The 24,135-nt window shown below is 35.8% G+C and overlaps 1 protein-coding gene across 6 annotated transcripts in view; it reads right to left on the reverse strand.

The window, feature by feature from the left end:
* Positions 1-1,152: 1,152 nt before the first annotated feature.
* The window catches only part of tbc1d1 (TBC1 (tre-2/USP6, BUB2, cdc16) domain family, member 1), a 74,633-nt gene continuing 51,650 nt past the window's right edge, over positions 1,153-24,135 (reverse strand). For all 6 annotated transcript variants that reach the window (XM_051912192.1, XM_051912370.1, XM_051912276.1 and 3 more), the window contains 8 exons: positions 21,511-21,699; positions 15,630-15,791; positions 14,278-14,439; positions 11,138-11,382; positions 8,259-8,418; positions 4,621-4,790; positions 3,022-3,198; positions 1,153-2,709 (listed from right to left, as the gene is read on the reverse strand). In XM_051912192.1, coding sequence (XP_051768152.1) covers positions 2,497-2,709; positions 3,022-3,198; positions 4,621-4,790; positions 8,259-8,418; positions 11,138-11,382; positions 14,278-14,439; positions 15,630-15,791; positions 21,511-21,699 — 1,478 coding nt within the window. In that variant the 3' untranslated portion in view covers positions 1,153-2,496. The remainder of the gene's footprint in view (positions 2,710-3,021; positions 3,199-4,620; positions 4,791-8,258; positions 8,419-11,137; positions 11,383-14,277; positions 14,440-15,629; positions 15,792-21,510; positions 21,700-24,135) is intronic.

The raw sequence follows: 24,135 nt of genomic DNA on the forward strand, positions 1-24,135 counted from the left end.
TCCAATAAACGCTGCCTGTAAGTGCTTAGCTTCTGTCACCTCTCTACTGCAATCTTGGCCCCTTCCTCGCTTGAAAAAGCTTCCAGATCACTGATAGTCTTTGGTTTCCATGTTACCACTTTCTTTAAAATTCCACCAAATATTTTCAATGAGATTTTAATCTGAAGACTGTACAGGTCACTCAAGAACATTCACGACTGATCCCTGAACCACGCTTAAGTAGATCTGGATGTGTTCTTTGAAATGGCTGTCCTGCAGGAAAGTCCACTGATCATCAAGCTTCAGTCTCTGCACCAAAGGCATTACCATCTTTGCCAAAAAGGCTTGATACTTCATGACATCCTTCATACAGTCAAGGTTTCCACCTCCTGCAACAGCAAAGCACCCCCATAACAAGACTGGATCACCTCCATGTTTGACCATGGAGATCTTCTGCTCATAAGCTTTGCCTTTTTAGCACCAGACGTACCATTGATCCATGGGTCCAAAAAGTTCCAGTTTGGTCACAACACTCCAAAAAAAAAAACATTCTTCTAGAACTCCACAGGTCTATCCAAATGAATTTAAGCATATTCAAGTCGGCCTTTTATGTTCTTCTTGGTCAAGAGTGGTATTCGGCAAGATACCCCAACATGAAGACCATGCTTGTCTAGTGTTCTTCTTATACTCTTCATTGAAATGTTTTTTCCTCCTTTCATCAGGTCATCTTGCAAGTCTTTGCTAGTGAAGTCTTTATTAAATTGAGGGTTTTTCTCAGGTGCTCTGATCAAACTTTTTATTCCCCTTAATGATATTGTGCTTTTTCTTCTATATATAATATATATTCTATAATGGCTATATATAATATATATTATATTAGATATTTTAAATGGCTTTTTACAAACAAACACAAACTCACCGCTTTTAGTGTAAACTTTACTTGTTCACTTTAACAAGCAGAAGTATTTCATTTATGTAAAAGCTTCTACAAATTATGTTCTGAAGAAATTTATCTTAGTATTCACTTTAGATCATAGAAACCAGGTGCAATGTTGTGTAATGAAATGATTCAGCAGAACAACTCATTTAACCATACAATTAGTATTACATGGAATTGGTCTTTGGAGCGAAACAAACAAACGCACACACACAAACAGAAACCAACACTGTATATCAAACAATTTAAAATGTATTTTAATGCATATAATAAGAATAATACTCTCAATAAAAACCAATAAAAATAAAGCACTTCATCAAGAACGATGTTTTAACAGTGTCTGTCCCTGTCTTTCCAACACTGAGAAACACAAATGGAATTCTCCAGAAAAGTACAAGAGGTCAAAGGGTAAGGGCATGTTGTCACGCAAATGAAGCAAGATGATCTGTTTCTTTTCCTCATTCACTCACAACCCTTTTTCCAATGTATTTCCACCTGCCAAAATATTTCACGCTCAAATACAGAGGTGACATCTTGTTTAAAACAGACATTTGCGTACAGTGTGCTCAGACAAACACACTAACACACATAAAAGCACCTGACGGTTTGTTGCAGAGAAGGATTAAAAAAAAGGTCTTTGGTTTCGGGTACCACATTAACAGCAGTGCAGCCAAGTAGCTAAAAACGCCATCGCTGGAAACCTCAAAATCCAAATTATCCAAAACGCACATACAAATTGATGGATACTGAGCTTACACGTGAAGTTTTGCATTTGTGTGTAATAATGAAAGGGACCGTATGTAGCTTGAATGGTTTTAATGCTATTTGGGGAAATGTGTCAATCAGCAGCATTCTGTCTGAGTCTCAGAAGAAAAACAAAAACAAAACAATTTCTCTGTTTATGGAAGTGCACTCAGATATGAAGCTCCTCTTTGGTTTCTGTTAGAACAGAAGATTGTGCAGGTTTACAGTGTACTGGAGGGTTGTCTTTTTTTTTGTTTATATTGCACTGGAATACAATGGTTGATTGCCACATACATACATGCTCACACACAAACATTCACACAAAATAAGAAGAGGGTGCAAACATTACACTGCACAGCAAAAGTGCATTTATCCGTAGCCTTTCAATGGGCTGTTCAGTGCTTGCCGGGGAACTGTCAATCTAATGTCTGAATGCCAATCAAATCTACCTTAGAGACGTTTGTTGGGGTCATTGTCATTTTAAAAACACTGAAACAACAACAGGGAGTGTCTATTAAAAAACAGTGACCCTTCTCGGTCCATAAAGTAAAAGCCAGTCATGATAGCTGTAAGAACCAGAAAGGGAGGAATCTCAGCTATTCTTTTGAGCTGTTTAATGTTTTGATCTTTTAGGTTGTTTGATCAGTTCTGGTGAGAAAGACCAAGATCATATCTCCAAGATCTTCTCAGGTAAAGGAACTTCAGTGCTCTGAAAAAACCCTACCCTGTCCTAGGATTATGACAGAGGTGATATTTACAGGAGGAGCTTGACAGCAGAATTGGTCATGACAGTTGAGTGTTTATAAAGACTAGACTCCGTATCCTCACTGGCACAGTTATTGGTTGTTGCTTGTGTTGGTGAGGTTGTCCTGGTCAGTGGAGGGGCTGTTTATACCAAGACTCCTGAGGAGATCTCTGAGTTTGGATACAGTCTGCTGCAGTTCGGTCTGTTCCTGCTGGAGAGTCTTTACCTCCGACTGTAGCTCAGACTCTCGATTCACCAGGCCGTCCACACGAGTCTCCAGAAATCTGATCTTAGCGTGGGCAACCTGATGGAGGAAGATAACGACCTGTTAAGTCGATTGGAATGTAAAAAATAAATAAAGTATAAAATATTCAGGAAGAATTTTTCACACTACATCTAATGCTGAATTTAAACAGCTGAAACAAAACTACACACAAAAAGCACACAAAACAAAACAACCCAAAGAAAATATTTTGAACGCTGAGTTTATAAAGATGCACTATTTCACTTTGAAATCTTGATTATGCTAATTCTGAAAATTCGGATAATGTGCGAGTCTTTAATCTATGTAAATGCAAATATATAAAGAAATTCTGCTTGTGTTAACATGAGCTACCTGTAGCTCCTCTAGGAGGTCTAAGTTTTGCTGTCGGAGGCTTCCATTGGTCTTCTCCAACTGGGCCACTCGCTGTGATTGGCTGAGAGTGGAGGGACCATCCAAGAGCTCGTCCTGAAGAACATGATATTCCACCTCATAGGCCTGCAACTGCTTACTGATATCCATCTCAGACACCTACACAGAGACATGTACAAATATACAAGATGTATATCAAAGATGGGCAAGTCAAAGCATGTTTCTTTGTGTGTGTGTGTGTGTGTGTGTGTGTGTGTGTGTGTGTGTATACAAACGTCAGTTATATGATGAGGGGGGTCAAAAAAAAAAAAAAAAAAAAAAACTTCATCCAACATCCAAAAATAACAAAATCAAAACATATAGTGTGAGAGCTCTTCGCAACCGCCATTTTAGAGTCTCATACATTTCTAAAAAGTGTAGGGTGCTCATACACACTTCCTTGACATCAAACAGAGATATCTTCAATGAAATTGCTATCTCAGTGATCCTATAATGGAGTCATTTATATGGCAGTGGAACTAGGCCAAAATGGAAAAGCCATGGTTGACAAACTAAGACAAACCCTTATTGCTTCCTTAGGAATTAAGAGGGTAAGTAACGGTTAGGCGCTGCTAATCAAATGCCTTTGATTAATCGATCATCAGCAAGTGTGATCACCTCTATAAAAGCAGTAGTTTTGGCAGTTTACTGGCCTGGAGCCTTCAGGTGCGTGTTAACACAATGCCCAGGAGGAAAGACATCAGCAATGATCTTAGAGAAGCAATTGTTGCTGCCATCAATAAAATTTAAATTCATCATCAAAATCATCATTATCCTCTACGTCACAGGGAAAGATATTCATTGGATAAAGGTGTAAATTTCAGTCTGTTCCTCACACAGCAATCATATGGCTTTGGAAGACGTAATATAGCGCACAGGCCACATTAACCACTTTTACAGGTTGTTTGATTTATGTGTGTCTACTCTAAAATGTATTTACCAACCCCTATAATAAAAAAACATAAAAATGTATAAACCTGCTTGCTTATTGACTCTCCTTGCTAGAATAAGAGTGAATAACATATTGCACAATGCTTTTCGCATTTGTTCATATTGTTACACTTGTTTTATTTAATTAATTTTCTTGCTGCTAAATCTAGTCATTGTACGTGGTTGGGCATCATTTAAAATATTCAAGAGACAGAACAGCACTCCTGATAATTGTTTTGCATGAAACGCCTTTTCATGTAAGAATAATTTCAGACATAAACACACATACACACACACGCACAGACACACACTGAGCAACACCCATACTTTACTAACTCCATCTATTATTTGTGCCGAGTTCATGATGAAACTAGTACTTATGCAAAACCACATATGAAGATGAACACGGGACACACCCAAGCACGAGTATGTGTTGATTGTGTAGGGAAAGACACGTATATTGGTGTCACCACAAAAAGAATCCACACCCAAATGTGCCACTGCCTTGACACTTAGCGAAAGTAAGCGCATGTATTTATGTGAGTCCTACGTCTATTTGGAATGCAGGTATGGTGGTGGAGGCATGCAAGTTAACTCTGACACAGATATTACCTGATTGATTGTTTTTTCCATTTGCACAAGGCCCAGATTGGGTAAAGTTGTTTTGATGAACTCGACAATTGACTCTAAATTGTCATGCTGGAGAATCAGAGGCTTGTGGCTGCCAAGAAGACTCAAGGCAACCTTGAAGATGACCTCTGATCCCTGAAGGAACAGCATGTCTGGAAAATATAAAATCAATAAATACTGTTCAGTTCAAGGAATCCATTTTAAGGCATCTATGTTTGACTGCAATATGCAAATATTGCACAGCAACATAGCAACATAGCAACATAACATAACATAACATAACATAACATAACAAACATCACTAAAGTTCAATCGTCTATAAGCAGCGTGCCTATTAACAAATATATTAGGAATGCACCAATTCTTCACCATTTTGTCAAAATGAAACAATAAAATAAAATAAAACTATCATTTAAAAAAATTGAAAATTGCTAAACAGTTTCATTAAATTATTTGTGTTTATAAATTAACTTAAAATTAAAAGGAAAAAGTAAAATAAAATATGGAAAATAAGCATAAACAATTAATAATATCCAATATGCAGAGGGCAATTTTTGCCTCAACGTCATTTATTAAAATCGTTTAATGCACACCTAGACGTGGATTAGCCAGGTAGCCAGTGAAATGGGTGGGGAAAAAAAGGTCAAAAACACAAATTTTTGCTTATTTAGCTACTTGTTTACATTACCATAGTTTTAACCTTGTAATAATTAGTATTTTTCTGTTGTGTAAAATAGCTTATTAAGAAAAAAACATCATGCAGTTTTTTGAACCCTCATATTTTGCTAAATTATTAATGTGTGTAAAATTAAATATATGTAAACTTATGACCATAACAGTTGACATATATTCTATTATTTTTATATTGCTTTATTCTTTATTGCATCTACTTTAATACAGTTTTTGCCTAAGAGTAGAAGAAATCTGCAACTGAAATCTCCAGTAGATTTGTTGAGAGCTGTGTTTGCACTGTATGTGTGTGTGAAAACAAAACATTGTAAACAGAAATGTGTAGGTTAGCGTGTGTAAAATGAGATGAGAGGTTCAAGATGGTACACGATGGTTCAACTGATCACCCTTGGAAAGAGCTATGTGAGTTTGTGTGCCACAAGGTCAGTGACATTCAGCTTTATAATCACACCACACACACTGTCACGGAACTGTGGCAAAGCAAAACAAAGTTAGCGCCAGTCGCTAAGCACCAGCGATTGTGATTATCATGCATAATTAACTTCAGCTTTCCCATAGAAGATAAAGAGAGATTGCAAAGAAGGATAAAGAGGCACAGGATTTTCAGCTCTTTGAAATGATAAATGGAGAAGGGCAGATAGTCAAATGAAACCTCAGAATAATTTTATATTATATATATATATATATATATATATATATATATATATATATATATATATATATATATATATAAATAATGTATCAGGGGTTCTCAACTCTGGCCCTTGATATCCACTTTCCTGCAGAGTTTTGCCCCAATCCTAATCAAACACACCGTAACAAGTTAATCAAGGTCTTCAAGATTACTATAAAGTTATAGGCAGATGAATTTGATCAAGGTTGAATATAAACTCTGCAGGAAAGTGTCCCTCAAGAGCCAGAGTTGAGAAATCCTGAAGCAGACAGTAATTTTACTATAGCAGAACAGTGTTTCACTGTTCTAAAACTGTAAATTTCAGATTTTTTTCTGAACTTTCTGATTTCTTACAAAAACGAGAGCCCCATTGCAAAACACTTCATCAACACTGTAAACATAGCTAGCAGGCTAGCAGAGCCATTACATGTTGTGATCCATAAACAACTGATTGTCCCAACAAAGTGGGTACTGCTGCGTTTGTGAGTAGTCGGCATTGTACTCTCTTAGGTTCTGGAAGCTGTTCTCCGTAAAATGTGCAGCACACAGATAAACGTTGGGGTTATAAAGTTCAGGAACAGTGCTAAAAATAATTTCTAACAACTTTTTTTTAAGTTCGTTCACACTAGGCCGAAAGAAAGGGGTTTTGGAACCAGGATGGAAAAAACAGCATCTTTTCAACATGGCAGAAACATGCTACTAAAGCAGCTCTTCTTCTTCGTCTTCTCTAGCACAGCTCAACCAGGCCTCGTCACCTTTTTTCTGTATTTCGTGGGTGGGGATTATTTAAATGAGTGATATTGTGACTTCATAAAATCCGGAAGAAGCGTGTTGTAGACTCAATGAGCCGTTTGTTGTAGTTCTTAAAAAGCGTTTTCTGTAAATATCTCCCTTTGTAATGGACTTTAGGCTTTGTAACCTTGCAGATCTTTTTTATGCTCAAACAGTAACATTACACACTAACTAAAGTTGAAAAAGGGAAAAAGTAAAATAGTTGTTTTTGACCTTTTTTCCCCACCCATTTCACTAGCTACCTGGCAGTGTTATTTTAGTATTATTTATGCACTATTACATTATCTATTAATATTTTGAATTAGCTTTTATTTTTATATTTTCAGTTTTCATTTTAAATTTAGTTTAAGTTCTAGTAAATCATGTTATATGCTTTTGTCACTGTTTTTATAATATTTATGTTCAGCTTTAATTTATTTTTAATGCATTTTCAGTTTTAAACATTTTTGTACTTCAACTTAAAACATTTTATTACAGTCAGTTGCAAAGGCAACATTTTAAATTTTGTTACATTTTTAAAGTACAAGTTCATAAAGTACATTAGTCATTACTTTAATTTTTATAATCTAAAATTTTATAATCTAAAATAATTTTTTTAATCAAATATTTTATGTAAGCTTTATTTAAATTAATGAAAATCATTTATAATAGTTTTAGTTATGAAAATATAATCATTACTGTGATTCCTTACAAAAAGAACAGCACAATAAGCCACATGACTTAAGATATCATCCATGTCCGTAGCTCAAACAGGGCGCATTATGCACAAAAGATTAATACTTCGGTTAATTGGTTTTGTGAAAGTATGAGCAATAGCAGGAACCACTTAAAAGAGACAAGTAACAAAGAAAGTGAAAAACAGATGCTAAAATTCTTCCCCAACCGGTAAAACCACCCTTTAAGATGAAAACTGATGCCAGCTAGCCACATTTCGTTAATATCTCTCTGTAGACAGGCTGTGTTTGTGTACGTGCAGATATATGTGTGCACCTAACTGTATACGGTAACGACAAAAAGAGAGAGAATGCGCTGTTGTGTATGTGTTCCACAGTATCCTTCGAGACAACAAAAGAATGCCAAACATGTAGACCATCTTCATAAACACTTCTATGGAAATTGAAAGAATGGCAATGCGTCACTATCTACCACAGTGACATCTGATCTGCCTGCTGCTATCTCCTAACGTGCTTTCGTTTTAACTTTTTACTTCAATAAAAGATTCTTTTTATCTGTGGCTGGTGTGGCTTGGCGGTTAAACATCTGAGCTGGTAACAAAACCCAAAGATTGTAGGTTGTACGCAATTCATGAACTATAACCACTGTTCCCTTGAGCAAGGAACTTGTCCAAAGGGACTGTCCCAGTTGTAAATAATTCTGCTTAATGTATAATTATAAAAAGCATTGTGGTAATGGGTAATCTCAGGAACTTTTTTACATTGGAAAAGTGTGTATTGTGTGTATTCACCGAACACTCGAGCCACGAATCCAAGTGGGAAATGTGAGGCAAAGGCAGTGAGGAACCAAGGAGCGGCGTACAGACTGGGCCCGATCTCGTACTGTTCCAGATGAGTGTGCAGATCTCTGTGATAGTCATGCAACAGACGAGACAGCTGATACATCTGAATCTAAGAAAGAGAGAATTCACAAGACAGAAGTCAGTAGAATATACTGTGTGTATATATATTAAACTATATTTACACACAAAAACAATCTCTCTTCATCAAACAAACATTAAGAACAATGATGGATACCATGGTAGTGTTATTATTGAGAATTTCCTACAGTTACCTGATCAAATTCTTGTTTTTTGTTTTTGTTTTTTTGGCTTGACTTGTATCTGGGCTGTCAAATTTTATATACCACATGCAGGACTTGACATTAACACCTGCGAACCCACTGAATGCGGGTGAATTTCAGCAGTGGCGTGTAACGCCATCATCACTCATTTCTCCGTCAGCGAGTTGGCACACAAACCCGCCTCCTCTCACTCACTCGTTTCTTATGCCCTGGATGAATATTGTTGGTTTTACAAGGCTTGAATTTTGGCGTGGGATTGCGCATAATTTTACTCATTCCCACAGATTTTGTGCTCACACCTAAAGTGTGCGCACATAAAGCCGCCTCTCAGTACTATATTGAGTGCTTTTTCTTTGCTTATTGCACTTAAAACAGTCAAATACACACAAAATCATGTCAAAATGCCGGTCTTGGCAAGTATTCACATAAACACAGTCAGTTATGTTTTAAGTGAACGTAAACAGCTGAGAAAGAAAATGCATGTGGAACAGTATAATGGATCTATGTGTCAGCTCTTAAAGTGACAGCAGCCTGATATACCTGCTGCCAAATTATGAGATAATATTAAAAATATCTATATGGCAGTTTTTCCCCATGGTATCAATGTCAGAATTGTGGCCAGTAAAAATGCTAAGTGAATATAGTTAATAGGGGTATAACGGTACACGTCTTTTGGTTCGGTACACGTGTACCGACGAATACAGAGTTGTATAGCCCATTAACCACTTTTAACCACCACTAACCACCAATAATCGTAATAAGCTCTGTGTTTTGTTACTTTAGATAAGAAACAAAGTCTCATCCCTACAATTCTGTCAATTGTATCACCAAATTCAAACAATATGCCTTTTTGTCGCTCTTTGACGTGGCGTGACAGATCACTGTACAGGCACCTCATTTCAAACGGCAGCGCGGAGTGCGAGTGAACGCGATCATCTCTTCCTCTTTAATATTAGTTACAGAATAAACATAAATGAACATCTGAAGGTATGTTGAAATATACAGTACAACTTACTGAAACGTATCTTGTGTGATCACTCAGTGTTTCAATCGTGGAAAGACATCAATGAAACAGCTTGTAAGTTCGCTAGAGAAATGAACTCTTTCGCTACATACATGCACTATATTAGCCTATATATTCATTATATTTTACTTAACCTGTCTTGATTATTTAATGTATATGTTTAATGTATGTTTAAATAAATCTGTCATGAAAACGAGTTATGACGGCCACTGTGTAAATTAATATATTTTAGCATTGAATTGGAGTGGAAACAGATTTTGAAGTTAATGCAATGCATATATGCAATCTATATGTTTACATAACATTTTTTATGAGTTGATTATTATATCTAAAAAAAAAATAAAAAATAGCAACTTAATTTAAGAATTTGGACTCTGTTGTTAATTGTAACCTTGTAACTGTAATATTATAGTAATGTGCAAGAAAGTGCTCCCTATATATTGTTTACAGCATTAGATAATTTTAATTATAATTGTTTTTAATTAAAGACAGAGACACTATTTCTTCAGTAAACCACTGTTTAAAAAAAAGAAAAGAAAAAAAAAGCAATTTTGTGTTTAGTTTTCTCCCTCCTGCTGTACTGAATCCGAACCAAACCGTGACTTCAATACTGAGGTACGTACCGAACCGTCATTTTTGTGTAATGTTACACCCCTAATAGTTAATAAACCACTAGCCACAGTGGCTGGTGAGCAAAAAAGTTAATGTCAAGCTCTGATTACATGATTAATTATTTTTTAAATTTATTTTATTTATATGATTTTTAAATGCAGTAAAAATAAACGCAACTCATTACTGAAAAGGGAGTGAACAACTATTTAAATTGTTTAAAATAAAATAAAATTTTATTGTAATAAAAAAAACAATAATGAGATCACGCTAAAGTTAAGATTTCATTAAAAAATCTATCCCATAAACTCTTCAACAAGAGGAGTACAAAGCTAAACGCAATAACTACTAAAAACTGAGTTTTGACTGAAATCTGGTCTATAGGAAAATGACATATGGGTTTGTCTCAACTATGTTCATATATGAAAACACATTTGGCTGGACAATCAATATAAATGTCTTTACTGTCATGTTTGACCAATTTAATACATCATTGCTGAATAACTTGAACAGCAGTTTACATAAACCTGAGGAACACATATCTACTTGGCTAAAGAATTCACCTTTTATCCAATCAAAGATCCAATCATTTAAAATACCTACAAGAAAATTAGATTTAAAAGGGCTTTATCCTGTCATCATTTATTCAACATGTCGTTCCACATTGCCTGACACTGTCTTCCAAGGAAAACAGAAAGAGACTGAACAATGTATTAATAGCTTGCTGCTATTTTCCTGGTTATGTGATTAAACATTGCAGCCACCATGAAGGAAATGTAGAATAAAGGCCACTGATATGACAGCAGTCTTCAGCTCATATGAGTGTACGTCCTTAAACATTTGGCAAAAGCACTATTTAGGTGTAAAAAAAATCATGTGATGTCATATATGTGACCATGTGAATGTTACTGTACCTGTAGTATGATCATATCAGGTCTGTACTGTTTCCGCAGCCCCATGTCATACATGAGGAATTTGAGCATGTGGAATGCGTCTTCCTCACACATATGGAGCAGCAACACGCCGGCCACAAAACTCAAGCCCTGGCAGTAACCCACCTCTGGGTCCAGTAGAGAATATGCCTTCAGTAGATTATAGAGGGACAGCTGGCCAGCCCCCAGCTGAGCGCTGAAATATGGATGAGTGGGAAATGTACGTCCTGGGAAAGGAAGAGAAATAATCATTCAAGTATTTTTTTTTTTTCTCAAAGCAGTTTGAGTAAAACAATGCTGCTGTTGTTGTTGATGTTGGCAGAGGCATCATATAACCCCCCCTTCATTCAGCTCAATCTCCTCCCCTTCCTTTCTGGTCTTACAGTTTTCAGACCGATTCAGAAGTTACTCTCATGAGTGTACGGCACTTTAGCACGCTTAAAAAGAAATAACTGACAGAAGGACAGACCTGGGGCCTGATGTATAAACGTTGCGTACACACAAAAAAGGCATTGAAATGTGCGTACTCAATTTTCCACATACATATCAAAATTTATATATAAAAAAAAAAAACTTTATAAGACCCAAATAACCTAAAATCCCAATAGAAATGCATAATGTTATTGTTACTATTTGAGGGAATTTTATTTTAATGACTGCAAACAGCCAAGGTGTGATCATTTTTGTCCAGCCTGGGAGGTTGAAGCAGTTAATTTCCCATCCAGTCATCACATTGCCTGATGTGATATAGGATCATGCGAGCACAACGGAGAATTCAAATGAACTCACTGAGCAAACATGAGGGCTGTTTTTGCACAAAATACCATCAGAATCGCTACTAAAGCGTAAAGGCCCATTCACACGGATAAGTTTTTACTTTTAAAAAGTGAGATGCAGAGAGAATGAAAAAATGCAAGGTCTCAAGACAAGTTGTTTGAAAACTTGACATGCCATTTTAAAACCACCAAATGAAATATCAGTATGCAAACAATGGGTCTGACATGATGCAATCACTGACATGGTTAAATTTATATATATATATATATATATATATATATTAAAAAAAAGAGGTGACGAAAATGGAAAATACGACAAGAATGCACAAAAAGTAGACTATGATTGCATCTGAAGTGGCATAAGATGAAATAAAAATTGCCATGGCAAATGGTGTCATTCACTTTAATAAAACAATAATCTAACTAAACCTTTGAACCTTCAACCTTTTTGGTTGGAAATGTTTAGAACATAAATATATACATGAAGTGTGCATGCATCTTGCAATATAAGAATCTGCAGTATTGTATAGAATAAGAGCTTTCATGTTTCTCGTCTGAGAGGGCGTCATCCTAAACAATATACATTCCTATAAGATTAGGTGTCTTCCTGTGTTGTAAAGATATCTCTCTCTCTTTTCCCCCCGCTGTCACTGTGCTGAGAGCCAGTAACACCTCCCTTTCTTTGTCTGAGCCTCCCCATTAATCTCTCCATCTTCACATCTGTCCATCTCTGCTAGTGTCCCAACCATTCATTCAGCCTGAGGTTCTGCAGAAGTTGTTCTCTATAATAACTGAGGTAATGATCATTTTGCAAAGAATGGAGACTTTTATGTATACTCAAATGACAATATTTGAAAACATTCCAGGGCAAGCATGAACATGAACAAGTTAGTGTGTTTTTAAGGCATAGAATGGCAGAATAGTTGTTTTTCGGCATGCTAGAACATAACATTAAACAAGACCAACAATTTACTGTTTAGTTGAGTTATTCTAATCAAATTGACAAGTTTCGATATTGCTCAAAACATTTCTGAGAGGCATCTTAAGCAACAGCGAGACACATCCAGTAGACTAGAATAAGTCTATTAGACATGCAACAATGACCTGGATAACTGACAACCTTCAAAGGCAACAAATACCTACAGACTATACAAAAGGTTAACAGTAACTCTCTGTTCCAAAACCTAGTGAGCTGCCTACCAAGAAAGCATTTTAAGTGCATTTGACATGATTGAAAACGAGGATATCAAACATTTTGAATAATAAGGGGATATCAAGTGGTCAATGTGATTCAATCATTGCAAAAGTTTGGGATCAAAACTTTTGATGTTTTTGAAAAGATTCTCTTATGTTCACCATGGTTGCATTTATTTGATCAAAAATACAGTAAAACAGGTTTAGTGTGAAATATTAATATATTTAAAATGCAATTTATTCTTGTGATGGTAAAGCTGAATTTTCAGCAGCCATTACTCCACTGATAGATTTTTTTCAGGATTCTTTGATGAACAGAAAGCATTTATTTGAATTTAATTTTTTTAACATTATAAATGTCTTCACTGTCAATTTGATCAATTTAATGCATCCTTGATGAATAAAAGTGATAATTTCTTTAAAAAAACAAAAAAACAATAAAAGTACTGACCCAAACATTTTTAAACACAGTAGTGTATATTAATGTAATAAAAAATATACTTCTATTTCATTTAATACCAAAGAGTAAATTTAAATATTTTAAATAACATTTATAAATAACTACATTTTGTTTATTTTATTTAAAATTTAACCCAACATTTGAGAATTCAATGTATTTTTTAGAGCATTCAACCTTCTTGACTTCTCAAGGCCCCACTTTGTCCAAGACAATTTTTGAAGGCCCTTCTATTTAAGCTGATATGTACCTCTGCTCCTTCTGTTGTAATACAAATAAATAAACAAACAAAAAACCCTAAATACCAGTTTAATGATGTACATCTTTTTTTTAAACATCCAAATAAATAAACATGTTAATATAACTAAATAAATAATTTAAATAAGTCTTATTGTGGCCCCACTGGAAGTTTGTAGTGGACACCTGCCCCCTGGTTAAGAACTACTGTTTAAAAAATATTGAATTGTTAGCACAGCAACATGCTAATGTCTAATTCTCTTGGAATCAGTTGTGGGCCAAGTCTCCTGTGTGCTTCATGAGAGGAGCGATATCAAGCACAGTTGTTGCCTATCAAGAATGTCCCAAATTGGTCACTTATGAGGTTCCATTTTAGTTAGATGGTGCCTATGTAAGCTCTAGGCAGCAAAACATTTCACTAAGCTTTGGCACAGTCCCATTGTGTCTGTAATACTAACCCAAGTCTATGAGGATGGCATGCTGTTGAGATGTGAGCTGCTTCAGAAGTTCTTTGTAAGGAGCATCATTGTTAGGAGGTTTGGCGCTGGGCACCTCCTGCCTCAGCAAATACTGCTCTGAAAGAAACTTCCAGATCTCTCCTCGATGCTGACGAGGAACGCCTGATAGAGAAAAAAAAAACAGAGAGAAGAGGAGAAAGAGAGCTTTACGTGCCTTAAGCAGAACACCACAGTTTGTGTTTTTTCAGTAGTGTGTGATCTCATCTGACATGTAGATGGATGTCCGTACAATCACTTCAAGAGGACAATGTCAACATTAGCAATGATTGACGTAAAACAGCAACAAGCATCCCCATTCACACGCATCCGAAAATGACATTCACAAACATCACAAATCCAAAAAGCAACTACAGGCTTAAAACATGGTTTCTTGTGTAATATCTGAGCCACTAGCGTGACTCAACAGAATTGCACACACTCAGCATATTGTCTCCACCGCAGCATATCATACATAAATCAGAACGATCATCAGTGTGAAGAATTACACCAGAATTACTGCGATAACATGGTAAACTATGTGTAACATCTTTGTATGTGTAGGAGTACGTGAACGTTTTATGTAAATGCCACAGTTCCACTGAACTTGAACAGTGTGTGTGCGCGTTAGTGCATGCATGCAATCTCATCATTCACAATAATGTTCTGCAGAACTAAAACTATAAAAAACTGACTATCAAAGAGACAGCTTCTCTATCAATGAATATCAAGCACTCACGCACATATCTGGCATATACCATAAAATATGAAAAACATTAATAAACATTCTTTTTTTAAGGAAATGTAAAGGCTTTAAAATAACAAATGCACACAGTTAACAATATTTATACTCCTCTAAACTAAAAACTGATACATAAACTGTCTAAAACAACATATTACATACACTTCACTCAATGTTCAGTTTTAGTACAGTTAATCCAGCTGTCAAAACATTCATTGAATAGGCTGATGGCAAACTTCACTGTCACATCAACTTCAACATTCTTATGTTGTGTGTGTGTGTGTGTGTGTGTGTGTGTTTTTGTGATTTATGAGGACACAAATTTGTATAATGTTATGGGTATTATGATGTAAACATGAAATATGAGGACATGAATGAGTCCTCATATTTAAAATAGCTTTAAAAACATACTAAACAATGTTTTATTAAAAATGTAAAAATGCAGAATGTTTTCTGTGATGGGTAGGTTTAGGGGTAGGGGTAGTGTAGGGGGATAGTACAAAAAACATTACGCCTATGGAATGTCCTCACTTTTATAGCAAAACAAACCTGCGCGTGTGTGCATTTTAGTTACCTTGTCCCACAGCTGTGTGGATCTCTTCTGTGTCAAATCTGACCTTTGACCTCCCAGTGGCAGTGAGCATTCTCTCCCAGACCAGAGTGACATCTTTTAGACATGGAGTGATCTCTTCATAGTCCAGCTTCTGTCGTCTGCACTGCAGATCACTCTCTGATGCTGTACACACATTGAATGAAAGGTTAAGAAACTGAAAATATGCAGAATAAAGATGGTGGAGCTAAAGAATAGCACATTAACAACGGCATTACACCACTGAGCATTTAATTTAATTACTTACTGGTTGCATGAATTACTTTTTCAGTAACATTTATGGGTTCTGATGTGATCAACTCTTAGCATTTAGGCTTTAAGGGTTAGTTCACCCAAAAATGTTATTTCTGTCATCAAGTACTAACCCTCATGTCTTCCCAAAACCGTAAGACCTTCGTTCATCTTCGGAACACAAATTAAGATATTTTTGATGAAATCCGAGGGTTTTTACACACAGACAGACAGCAATGTCATTGCACCTTTTGAGGTCCAGAAAAGTATTAAAGTCATTTTTAAAATAGTCCATGTGACTACAGTGGTTTAACCTTAATGTTATGAAGTGACGAGAATACTTTTTGTACTTAAAAAAAAACAAAAAAAAACAACAACTTTATTTTTTCTCCCTGTCAGTCTCCTACGCAGTTTGCAGAACAGATATAAATCAAAGACTACGCTGTATATGTGAGCACAACGCATGTGTGTGATGCTGACGCAGGAGCCGGCCAATAATGAGCCGGCGTTCTGGCATAGAACGCGGAAGTGCTGCACTGCGTTCACTGCGTCAACTGCATAGGAGACTGACAGGGGAGAGAAGAAATAAAGTTGAATAAAGTCGTTATTTTTGTTTTGTTTTTGCCCACAAAAAGTATTCTCGTCACTTCATTAAGGTTGAACCACTGTAGTCACATGGACTATTTTAACAATGTCTTTAACGATGTGCGGTTCAGAAACCCTCGGATTTAATCAAAAATAACTTAATTTGTGTTCTGAAGATGAACGAAGGTCTTATGGGGTTTGGAACGACGTGAGGGTGAGTAATTAATGACAGAATTTTCATTTTTGGGTGAACTAACCCTTTAATTCACATAGCCCAAAACCAACATGAAAATATTTTATATCTAAAAACAATAGTATGTAACAATAGCTGTTTTTGTTGCTATTATTAAATTATTATTTATAATATACATTACTTTTTTAATTGACATAATCAAGGTGTTAATTTCTCTATCAAAAATTACCATAATTAAAAATTGGTTTTACATATTGGTTATCGTACACAAACATACAGGTGCTGGTCATATAATTAGAATATCATCAAAAAGTTCATTTTTTTATTATAAATTATTTTTAAAAATGAAACTTTCATATATTCTAGATTCCCTACATGTAAAGTAAAACATTTCAAAAGTTTTTTTTTTAAATTTTGATGATTAGAGCGTACAGCTCATGAAAGTCCAAAATCCAGTATTTCAAAATATTAGAATATTTCCTAAAATCAATCAAAAAATGGATTTGCAAAACAGAAAAGTTAAAGTTCTTTAAAGTATGTTCTTTTGTGCACTCAATACTTGATCGGCAGGACATATTACAGCAAATGACTTGCTCCTAGCCCAAATTACTGCATCAGTGAAGTGTGGCATGGAAGTGATCAGCCTGTGGCACTGCTGAGGCACTATTGAGCCTTCATATCATCTGTATATTGTTGGATCGACTGTTTCTCATCTTTCTCTTGAAAATATCCCATAGATTCAGGTCAGGCATATTGGCTGGCCAATAAAGCACAGTAATATCATGGTCAGCAAACCACTTGGAAGTGGTTTTTGCACTGTGGGCAGGTGCTAAAGTTCTGCTGGAAAAGGAAATCAGCATCTCCATAAAGCTTGTCAGCAGATGGAAGCATAAAGTGCTTCAAAATCTCCTGGAAGATGGCTGCATTGACTTTGCACTTGATAAAACACAATGGACCAACACCAGCAGACGTCACGCCCCCCCCAAATCATTATTGACTTCAGAAACTTCACACTAGACTTCAAGCAGCTTGGATTCTGTGCCTCTCCAGTCTTCCTTCAGACTCTGGGACCATGATTTCAACATGAAATGCAAAATTTACTTTTATCTGAAAAGAGGACTTTCAACCACTGTTCACTGTCCAGTTCTTTTTCTCCTTAGCCCAGGTAAGATGCTTCTGACGTTGTCTCTGGTTCAGAAGTGGCTTGGTAGTCCTTTTCCTGAAGATGTCTGAGTGTGGTGACTCTTGATGCGCTGACTCCGGCTTCATTCTACTCATTGTGAAGCTCTCCCAAGTGTTTGAATCGGCTTTACTTGACAGTATTCTCAAGCTTGCGGTCATCCCTGTTGCTTGTGCACCTTTGCCTACCCAATTTCTTCCTTCCAGTCAACTTTGCATTTAATATGCTTTGATACATCACTCTGTAAACAGCCACCCCATTCAGTAATGACCTTCTGTGACTTACTCTCTTTGTGGAGGGTGTCAATGATTGTCTCCTGGACCACTGCCAAGTCAGCAGTCTTCCCCATTAGTGTGGTTTCAAAAAACAAAAGATACCCGGATTTTATACTGTAGGGATGGTCATTTAATGAAACTCAAATGTAAATATTCTAATATTTTGAGATACTGGATTTTGGACTTTCATTAGCTGTACGCTCTAATCAACAAATTTACAAAAAAAAACTTTTGAAATGTTTTACTTTACATGTAGGGAATCTAGAATATATGAAAGTTTCATTTTTTAAAATAATTTACAATAAAAAAATGAACTTTTTCACGATATTCTAATTATATGACCAGCACCTGTATATACTACTGTTTAGAAGTTTGGGGTCTGTAAGATTGTTTTAATGTTTTTAATATTTTTGTGGAAAGTGATACTTCAAAAGAGATAGAAATATGCCTATTCAAAACAAAGGCTTAGCTTGATGACGCTAAGTTTGAACGCGGATTCTTGGGAGATGTCGTCTTCACCTCAGTCAGTGGAAAAGAATCGGGATGGGACTCGGGCAGAAATCATGCTCATGGATGAGATTATTAACGTTACTGCAGTATGAAGCAGAGCAGGGCCGAGTGATGCTGGAGCTGAACGAGGCAGCTGGAGCAATTGCTAATGAGAGACAAGCGCGACACCCGCCTCGAGAGCAGCGGAACTTTTATTACGCCACAGTTGCCACTTCCGCTTCTTCCAGTCAAGCGTATGTGGGGTAAAGCAGTGCTGTTTATCATATGATACATTTGAGTGTGTTAAAAATTATGTTGTAACATTATTCTGAGCGTTCGCTCGGCGGCTGCTATGAGACACTTGTTGCACACTGCAGTAAGCTTGATCGATATTAGAATATCATTAATAAATGCTGGATGGCCTGTGTTGATAAATGCATGCAATTAATTTTTAAAAACACTTTATGATGGAGAAAATGCTGTATTACTGTTACTAAAAATAAAGCTGCATCTGATTATGCTATGTTAGCTACTTGACAAAACAGTGTTTTTCTCTGAGGCATGGTGAAAACATGCAGTCGTGGAAAATCAAGAAAACGAGATTCAAACAATAAGACTAAACATGTTGAGCTATATAACAATAATTAGTTTTCTGTCTATAAATATAACCAAACAGTTGTTTCCTTGTCTAATAAAACATGTAATATATTAAAGCGCCTTTGGTGTTTCCATGGTTTCATGGAAATCGAGGGTAATGCAGGTATGACGTCACTCATAGATGACACACGGACACAGTCCGTTTTCTGGTTAAAACTGCTTATTTCTCAGGATTTAAATATTCTTGGAAACATTTAGGATAATGGAAGTACACAAGTCAACAAAATAGGTTCTAGTGGTTTTCGGATATTTTAATCCAAAAATCTTACATATTGTTCCAAAAATCTTACTAACCATACTTTTGAACATTAACGTCCATATAAAAAGTTTGAACTGGTCGTATAACTGTGGGTTATGAAATACTGCTCTTAGTGCTACACCAAATTGGGAAAAAGTATATTGTGTGAAATCGGTATTTGTTATTGTTTACATTTACATTACATTTACTTTTATTCATTTAGCAGACGTTTTTATCCAAAGCGACTTACAAATGAGGAATACAACAAGTGATTCACAATAAAGAGGCAATAAAAGCAAGAAGTGCAGGTAATAAAAAGTTTCAGACATTGTTTAGAATAGTACAAGTTAGAACAGGGAGAGATTAAAGAATAGTGAAAGCACAGGGTAAGAGTGGAGTGGGATGCAATTAAGTGCTGCCGGAAGAGATGGATTTTCAGCTGTTGAATAATGTCAGGGATTCGGCGTTCTGGGTAGCACTGGGAAGATCATTCCTCCAGCAAAGAACAGTAAATGAAAACGTCCTCGAAAGTGATTTTGTGCCTCTCAGTGAAGGTACCACGAGGCGTCGCTCAGGCTTCTGGAGTGGATGTAGAATCATAAGAGCGAGAGGAGGTAGGAGGGTGCATTGAAGACCAGTCAAACTGCTGCATTCTGGATAATTTGTAGAGGTTTGATTGCACATGATGGAAGTCCAGCCAGAAGAGCATTGCAATAGTCCAGCCTAGAAACGACAAGGGCCTGGACAAGAATTTGTGTAGCATGCTCTGTTAGGAAGGGCCTAATCTTCCTGATGTTGTGCAGTGCAAACCTGCATGATCGCACTGTCCTTGCAATGTGGTCTTTGATTTATATTTGTTTTATTGTCATTTGTTATGTCATTTAAAGCTAGCTGTAGTAAGTCTAGCAAGTCCAGTCGCACATTGCACCAGTGTGAATTCTCATCCAGACAAACACACAAACACAGGAAGAGATATAACAGCAAGAAGGGAAATTTCAGGAACAAGAGAATAATACCCTCCCCACCCATCCTTACCCATGGGACAAAAAGAAACCATAAAAAATACAGAAAGAAAGAAACAGAAATAGAAGTCTCAAAAAGTGTCAAACATCAAATGACTTGTGATTGAGAGGAAAAGTGGTAATATAAACACAGGCTAGATGTAGGGCAGACAGTCTTCCCAGTACACTTCTTCTGACCCACTTTTATATGCCCACACCCTTTTCAATAGGTCTGGCTGCTTTCTTTTCAAGCTTCTGTTGTTTCTTTTCAGGTTATGAGAAGCATGACTGAGCATGGCAAGGCAGGACATGACACTGCCAATCATGAGCACGCCCAAATCAGAATCCATCTGTGCCAGCAAAACTCTTCACCTTTCATGATCATCTCATAACCTGCAGCAGGGACTTCCAGGTAAGGCAGCGCATGGGTGCGCCGAGTTGTGCAGAAGTGTGTGTGTGTGTGTGCTACTGTTTATGGGAGGGGCTTTTGTGTTTGCTGGCTGAATGAACACCAGAAAAATCATCTGTCTAGCAGCAGCCTAAAACAGCTCTAAATTCCAAAGGACCGCAGAAGGATTTTTTTTTTTAATGCTGAATACCATTCATTGGTTATATCTTAAGGGCAAGAACAAACTAAGCTTTATTGCCACATAATACCTAGTAATCTAGATGTTGCGAATTCATTAAAAACAAATGTACTATCTTGCACAGGCAGAATAATATTAACATTAACAAAAGTAATAATAATAAACTTAAACAAACTAACGTAATGACAAATATTTCACTGCAGTGGTGAACATAAACTAGAGCTAATTGGGAGAACAAGTGAGCTTATTTTTGTCAAACCTAAAACCAAAATTAGTAACATAATTGATTTCATTTTTGTTCATTGAGTCTGTAAGGGCATCCTACTGGTAGCTGGATTACTTGGCAGATTGTATGCTGAAATCAAAATGATAAGACTGCATGTGTGTTTGTGTTTTGTTTGTGTTTTACCTTGTAGTTTCTGATTCTCCTTCTCCATCCGCAGCAGGAGGATCTGTTGAAGAATGGCTTTCCTCCATAACTCTCTTAGCTCTGCACCACTCTTCTTTCTCCTCTCCTCTGGCACTGCCCCCAGGGTGCTGTCCCCGGCCCCCACTCCACCTCCCAGCGTCATTCTGCTGCCAACCTCTAAGCTGGATTCTGAAAAATAAAGAACAATGTGAGCAGTTTGTCATAAGACAAAAATCAACCTACATGAACTACCAGCGTCAAGATAAATTACTAACAATAGCTACCAACATCATCCAACATCTACATAAACATAGCTACATAACATCTACATAAACTACCAATATCATCATGTCTATGTTTGTCATTATACCATAATTATAGCAATCAATACCTATAACAATTGCATTTAGAGATTCTGTATTATGGTATGCAGTGAGTAAAAGACTATAAAATGCTACAGTAAAAAGTTGAATGATTAACTTTAAGATACCTTAACATATAAATTATATAACTGCAAATGATTTATTAATGCATTATATGTAATTTAACTTTAAAATAATGTAAAACTTACATTTTATCAAAGTAAAAACCATGACTATAATAATTTCCAAATAATTTAAAATAAAAACAATAAAAGGACATTCCTAGAGGTCCCTTCGTGATATATTACATATGGTTATATTACATTTAAATAGTTTAGTCTTTGTTTTGTTATCAGTAATGTACATTATGTGTTCTGTGTTACATTTTGTTATTTAGTTCATATTTATTCAATTACTTTAGTGTCACATGTGTTACACATGTCTTTGCCTGTGTGACCTTGTGCACTGTCTATATATGAGTATAGGCCATTTTTTCTCTGTTTCTCATTTTTTCACAATTGCGAGTTATAAAGACAGAATTCTGAGATATAAACTTGCAATTGTCACAATTTTGACTTTTTCACGCAATTCTGACTTTTTTTCCTCACAATTATAAACTCACAATTGTGTGAAACTTTTTTTCTCACAATTCTGACTTTTTTTCCTCACAATTCTGTGTTTATATCTCACAATTCTGACTTTATATTATGCAATTTTGAGTTTATATCTCAGAATTGTGACTTTATAACTCGAAATTGTGAGAAAAAAAGTCAGAATTGTGAGATAAAAAGTCGCAATTACTGTTTTTATTTTTTTATTTAGTGGCGGAATACAATTGAGTAAACATTGTTGGAAGGTATTAAATAAACCATAATAAAATAAAGACAGAAATTACAAAGACAAATAACATGAGAAAAGATAAAAGGACAAAAGTATTTAAGTAAACGTTCAGAAATTGAAAAAAGAACAACAAAAACAAAGCACAAGGAACAAAAGATCAAATAATACTACTTAAATTTAAATACTTTTAATTTTTACAGCTGTTTACAATCATTTAAGACAAACAAGACTGTGTTTACTTTAATGTCTAGCCAAGAAAAGCAATTTCACCTAGAGCAGCTACCAATCCTAAAAAAATAACCACCAACTCCCTAAATCAACAACACCTATATTAATTACCAACATCACCATCTCTTATCACCTATATAAAATTTTAAATCATAAAAGCATCACATTTTAATAAACGGCAGGTGTATTGATAACTGCACAGGTCCTCCACAAGATTTTGTAGTTTTCCCTCATGTTTGTAAAAATTAACACTTCACAAAGGAGCAAACCACAAAACACACACAAAAAGACAAACATGCATCTCACTCACATACACGTGTCCATGCGTACAGGCAGAGGTGTTAAAAATAAAACGATCACCACCCAAACTATAGGGTGGATCCGAGACCTCAAAATACCCCCCTTTTTTTTTTTTTTTTTTTACAAAGTGAGAAAATGTGCAAAAATAAAATGTTCTGTAATTTATGGCATAAACATACAGTGAGATCACCTGATATAAAGGGTGCATGTTACAGGGAGAAGAAAAATCAAATCAAAGAAATAAAACAACATTCAGCCACACACTGTCCATGTCTTATAGGAAACATAAGAACATAGGAAACCAGATCTTGTCTAAACCGCTATAGTTTAGCCATATTTCCACCCACAGTTTAAAACAAAAATGATCATATATTGACTGGATTTTCAGAAAACACCAGCAATGCAGCTGATTTGCATAAATATAAACGTTGCAGAAATGTCTATCACCAATTCTCACTGAAAATGTCTCTGTTGTCAGCGTGAACAGCTTTTAAGGCTCATAGGGTTACAGGATTTTTAAACTCCTGTGTTCGAGTTTTTCAAAATGCAAGGGAGTTTTTTTCCCCCTCACTTTCTTTATTCCAGTGGTCACAAAACACTTCAGATTCACTGAATTATTATGAAATGAAATATTTGTGGCTGTATATATATTAGTAATAGACAGCAAATGTAACTGTAATTGTCATCATTCATTGCAACACTGGATTCTTTCTTGCTATTTAAAAATAAAAATAGGACAGGAAACCTATATCATAAAGTTAGAAACTAAAAATCTTAACTGTTTGCCAAACAACAACTGAAGAGTTTAGAAAGTGGATCAAAAAAAAGAACAAGTTTTTTTTGTTGTTGTTGTTATTAAAAAGTTTTCATACGTAAAGAAATAAACAGTACAAAG

Source organism: Ctenopharyngodon idella, chromosome 1 (assembly GCF_019924925.1).
Source record: "Ctenopharyngodon idella isolate HZGC_01 chromosome 1, HZGC01, whole genome shotgun sequence".
Classification (NCBI taxonomy): domain Eukaryota; kingdom Metazoa; phylum Chordata; class Actinopteri; order Cypriniformes; family Xenocyprididae; genus Ctenopharyngodon; species Ctenopharyngodon idella.